At 57.6% G+C, this 4,768-nt stretch overlaps 1 protein-coding gene across 1 annotated transcript in view; it reads left to right on the top strand.

The window, feature by feature from the left end:
* The first annotated feature begins 12 nt into the window (after positions 1-12).
* ANKRD33B (ankyrin repeat domain 33B) overlaps positions 13-4,768 on the top strand; it is a 104,583-nt gene continuing 99,827 nt past the window's right edge. The window contains exon 1 of the mRNA XM_007951614.1: positions 13-366. Within this exon, the coding sequence (XP_007949805.1) occupies positions 13-366 (354 nt within the window). The remainder of the gene's footprint in view (positions 367-4,768) is intronic.

Here is a 4,768-nt window from a genome sequence, read left to right as displayed (position 1 = left end):
CCGGCCTCCAGCATGGTGCTGCTGGCCGGGCCCGGGCCGGAGGGCGCCGGGGCGCGCTGCGTGTCCCCTCAACCTCCGTCTCCGCCGCCAGGCGAGCCGGCCGAGGGAGACCCCGGAGACTACGAGGAGTACGACGACTTCTCGCGGCTGCCAGACACCCGCAGCGTCGCCTCGGACGACTCTTTCTACCCTCCGGCCGGCGAGGAGGGGCGCGGCACCTCCAGCACTGGGGGCGCCCCGGTGGGCGTCCCGGAGGCGGCGACCCTCCTGCGCGCAGCCTGTACCAACGACGTGGAGCTGCTGCGGGCGCTGGTGCGCCGGGGACCGCGCGTCGAGGAGGTGCGGGAGACCGACCGTAACGGCCGGGTAAGCGCGCGTCCCCCAGGCTTAGGGTGCTTCTCCCTCTCTCCCCAACGCGCCTCCGCGATCTCGCTGTGTTCGGGCCCGTGGTCACCTGCGGCGGCCAAGCGCGCCTTTTCCTCGCTTTTTGGGAGCGTGGCGCGTGTGCAGCCCAGGGTGGCCTGCCCGTCCCAGGCTGGGGGTCCTGCCCTTAACTCACAGCGTCACGGGAGAGCACGCCAACCGTCCTCATTACGTCCCCTTCTCTTTCTCCCTCCCTGGAGTCCTCGGGTTGACGCTTCTCCTGGGTTCTCTTCCACCTGGGGCACCTCTGTCCGTCACGCCTCCTTCTCAGGCCCCTGCAGGTGGCCGTTCCCTCGCGTGCAGGGGCCAAGCCCTCCGGCTCAGCGCCCTCTCCGCCTTCGGGCTCTAACGCTGCCCGGGCTCGTTCCCTAATGACCCCCTGAGCGGTACTCCTTTCCCGCTCGTAGCGCTGGTGGCAGCCGCGGCGCCCGCCAGCGTGAACTCTAACTTGGCTGCCTGCGTGGTCCCTGCCCAGAGCCAGGGCCAGCCCCGGGTCCCTCGGAGGCAGGGCCTGCGGGGGGCAGCGGAGGGGCGGAGCACCCCGGGAACAAGGCAGGCGGGGGCGAGAGGGGCACGACCTACCCATGTAGTTATCTGGAGACTCCAATGGCAAGAAGCGTTTAGCAGAGGAAAAGAGAACTTGATCTGAGAAGGTGGTAGCGCGTGAGGGAATCAAATGTCACAATTGTCGCACCAACAAACCCACCGAGTACTTGGAGTACTTGGAGGGAGAAACCTGCAGGGGACCATAGCGGCCCAGTCTGTGCCCGTGGCCCAACCGCAGCGCTCTTACCGGGTTTTCATGTCCCTCAAGGTCCTGCAGTTTCTGCCTCCGGCTAGAGCAGTCTGGACTGGAGACCTTCAGGTCAGGAGCCCTTGCATTTAGACCGGGGGTGTTTTCACTTTGGGACCTGGCATGCCTCGGCCTTGGTTTATGTCTGGGGCAGAGTGGTCTGGACCGGCCTCAGGCACGCAGGAAGCCAAAAAGTGCAAGTGTTTGCCCCGACAGCTGTCCAAGGACCCAGCCTCTGAGCTTGGTGGAGAGGTCTGTGATTGTCTGCACTGCACCTGGTGACGCGCCCCGCCCCTCCCCCAGGCCCTCAGGGATTCAGACTAAAGTGGGGAAGGGAACTCCCCTGTGGCCTCACCCTCCTGCCCTGCCCCTTCTGCGGGAAGGTGAGGATGGGGGAACTGGGCCATGGGCGGCCTGCCTCGCCTCCCTCTGCCCCAGCTGCCTCTCCAGCTCTGTTTTCATTTTCCCTAAGGTGAGTTTTCCCTCAGGGTGTTTGTGTGAGAAACCTTTTGAAGCAGGTAACCCTGTGTGGTAATTTCTTAGTGCTGCTCTAACAGAAACACCACAAGTGGGTGGCTTTAGCAAACAGAACCTTATTTGCTCACAGTTTTATTAGTGTGGATTCAGGACACCAGCTCTAGAGAAGGGCTCTGTGGGGACATCCTTTTCTCCTTTCTCCAATCCTGGCTTCCGTGGGAACCCTCACGTGGCCTGGCCTCTATCTTCCCCATCTGTGCTGCTTGCTTCTGGGCCTAATCTGCTGTTAACATCTCAAAAGTGTTTGGCTTAAACCCACTTTATACTGACATGGCCTCATTATCATGACAGAGAAGCACCCCTGATTCCCCCATGGGGTTTCACCCACAGGTACCCCAAACCAAACCCACTGCCATCCAGTCCATTAACTCATGGGACAGAGTAGAACTGCCTCATAGAGTTTCCAAAGCTGAAAGGCTTTACTGATTCAGACTGCCTCATCTTTCTCTTGTGGAGGGGCTGGCAGGTTTGAATTCACAGCCCAGTGCTATAGCCACTGCGCCACCAGGGTTCCTTATAAGGGTGGAGATTTATAAGACACATTTTGTAACAATTCCTAACTCCAAGTTATGCTTGGGAAACCTCACCAAAGGTCGCTAAGGCCCCTAAATGTCAGGGAGGTGAAGAGCTTTCTCCCCCTGTCCTGTGAGGTCTGGTAGCAGGGCGGGGTGGTGTCTAGGGGGCTGGGCTGGGCACTGGCAGAACTCAGCCTCCCCCACTAGGAAGCACCAGTAGGCTCAGTTTCTATGCTGCCTTTGGGTTCTGCAGCTGAAAAATAAGTTTGAAAACAGCTGCATTCCAACAAACAACATAAACCACCCCCATGGGGCGTGGGCCTGACTCTCCGGGCCTCTAGAAAGCCCTGCCCACAGCTTAGAGGAGGCTCTTGGCTTCCTCACTGTCACACAGGACTAAGGCAGGAGTGATCACCTGGGGTTGAGAGCAGGAAATGCCCTATAGACACAAGCTCCGCCTGGCACCAAGCCCCTCCCTGTTGGCCACCTGCTCTTGTTTTCACCCCCGTGCCTTCCCCTTTTGGGGGAGCCAGAGCCCCCAGCATCATCTGTTCCCTGCTACCAGGCAAAGCTTCTGCTCTGTTGACGGAGAGGGAGAGCTGTAAGGACGAAGAGCCATCCTGTCGGCTCCTAGCATTTGATTCCCTCCTCTGCCCCTCCGCCTCTTTGCTCCTCACCAAATAATGGTGGGGAAATGGCATGTGGCCCCCAAACTGGAGCCCCTGGGCCTTTCATCTTCTGACAGAAGGAGCGAGCCACGTTCTGTGCTTTGAGAACATGCCTTTATCTTCTGCATGCTATTGATCTAACAGGCTGTCTTCCTGAAGAACTGCTGGCAGAGTGGCATTGTTGTAAAGTCCAAATGCACAGCACAGTGGCAGTTGTAGTGGATCCCCATGCGCATGTTCCCTGCACACCCACTGTGTGCCTGGCACTGGGGGCCGTGTTGGGAGGCTCAAAGGGGAATCCAGCCATCCCAGCTTTTAAGTGTCTTAACCTGTTGCTGGGAGCTCTCGTAGCATGGGAACTCTGGTAACATAGTGCCTAAGGCGTTTGACTGCTAACCTGAAGGCTGGCGGTTGAAAGCCACCAGCCACTCCTCAGAGGGAAGGCTGAGCAATCTACTTCTGCAGTGATTCCGCCTTGGAAACCCAAGGAGGGGTCGCTATGAGTCGGGTCTGACTCGACAGCAAGCAACAACAACCTTTTGCTGGAGTCCCTGGGTGGTGCAAGATCGACTGCTGACGGAGAGGTTGGAGGAGGCGCCTTGCAGAAAATGCCTGGTGACCTGCTTCTGAAAAATCAGCCCCTGAGAACCTTTGGAGCCCTCGTGGGTGACCGCGAGAGCGAGATGGCTCACGGCAACTGGTTTACCTTTTAGTGGGGAGGATTCCGAGGGAAGAAACGCGCACGGGTGATGGCGACAGGCTGTGAGAACGCTCATGGGATGAGGAGTGTGCTGAATGTCAGGGAGCGAGGGCAGTCTGCAAAGCCCAGGGGGTGGAGACTGGGGGGATGTTGCCAGAGGACACAGTGAGCAGACATGCTAGTGGAGGCTGGTGGACCCAGTGTGCTTTGGCTGGAGTGTGCCATGGAGAGAGGCAGATGAGGGAGGGGCTCATGGACCAAATAGTGACAGGCCGGACTGAGTCGCTGGCTAGGAAGCGGGAAGTCGGAGGAGGAAATGGTGTCATCTAACATTGGAGCTGTGGTGGGTGCCCTCGATGGTTCAGGTACTGCTCCCTGCTGCCTTCAGTCCCTGTTACAAGAGCATCATGTCAGCCTCCGTTACAAGAGCATCATCTCAGTCTCCTGGTGTTGATGTAGCACCAAAACCACAAGACGGGGGCTTTGCAGAACAGAAATGCGTTTTTTCACAGTTCTGGAGGCTGAAAATCCAAAGCAAGCTCTTGACCTTAACAATTCCTCGCTGGTTCTTAGCCCTAGGCGTTCCTAGTTCTTTGGCTTGTACATGGCATCTACCCCCTTGTGACCCCACCCTGTGTGTGTGTACGTGTGTATGTCTGTTTCTAGCCTTTTTATAACTCACACGTGATTAGGCTTAGGACCCACTGCACACTGATATGGCCTCATTAATATAACAAAAGAAAACCCTATTCCAGACAGGGTCACATCTACAGGTACAAGGGCCAGGATTCAACAGGTATTTCTGGGAAACACGATTCAATCTGTAATAAGCACCTTCTTAGAAGGACCTTGCCAGCTACCCTTGCCTAAGCCAGCTGCACATGGAGCTGGGTGAGGGCCTGCCAGATGTTCAGAGGTTGGGGGCTGCAATTGCAAATGGGGTGGTCATTTGAGAGAGCAGGGGATTTTGAGCAAAGATGTTGAGATAATAGCTGGGGGAGGAGTGTTTCAGGCACATGGAAAAGCATGTGCAAAAGCCCTGAGGGGAACTTCTGCTCAGACCTGGTCTTCATGCTTATCACCATCTGTGACAGTGGAAGACGCCCTGCTGGTGCAGTTAACCACTGAGCTT

Source organism: Orycteropus afer, unplaced genomic scaffold, assembly GCF_000298275.1.
Source record: "Orycteropus afer afer isolate SDZICR_OR568_19922 unplaced genomic scaffold, OryAfe1.0 scaffold00303, whole genome shotgun sequence".
NCBI lineage: Eukaryota > Metazoa > Chordata > Mammalia > Tubulidentata > Orycteropodidae > Orycteropus > Orycteropus afer.
Note: the sequence above shows the minus strand (reverse complement) of the source record. Positions and strands in the feature narration are given on the sequence as shown.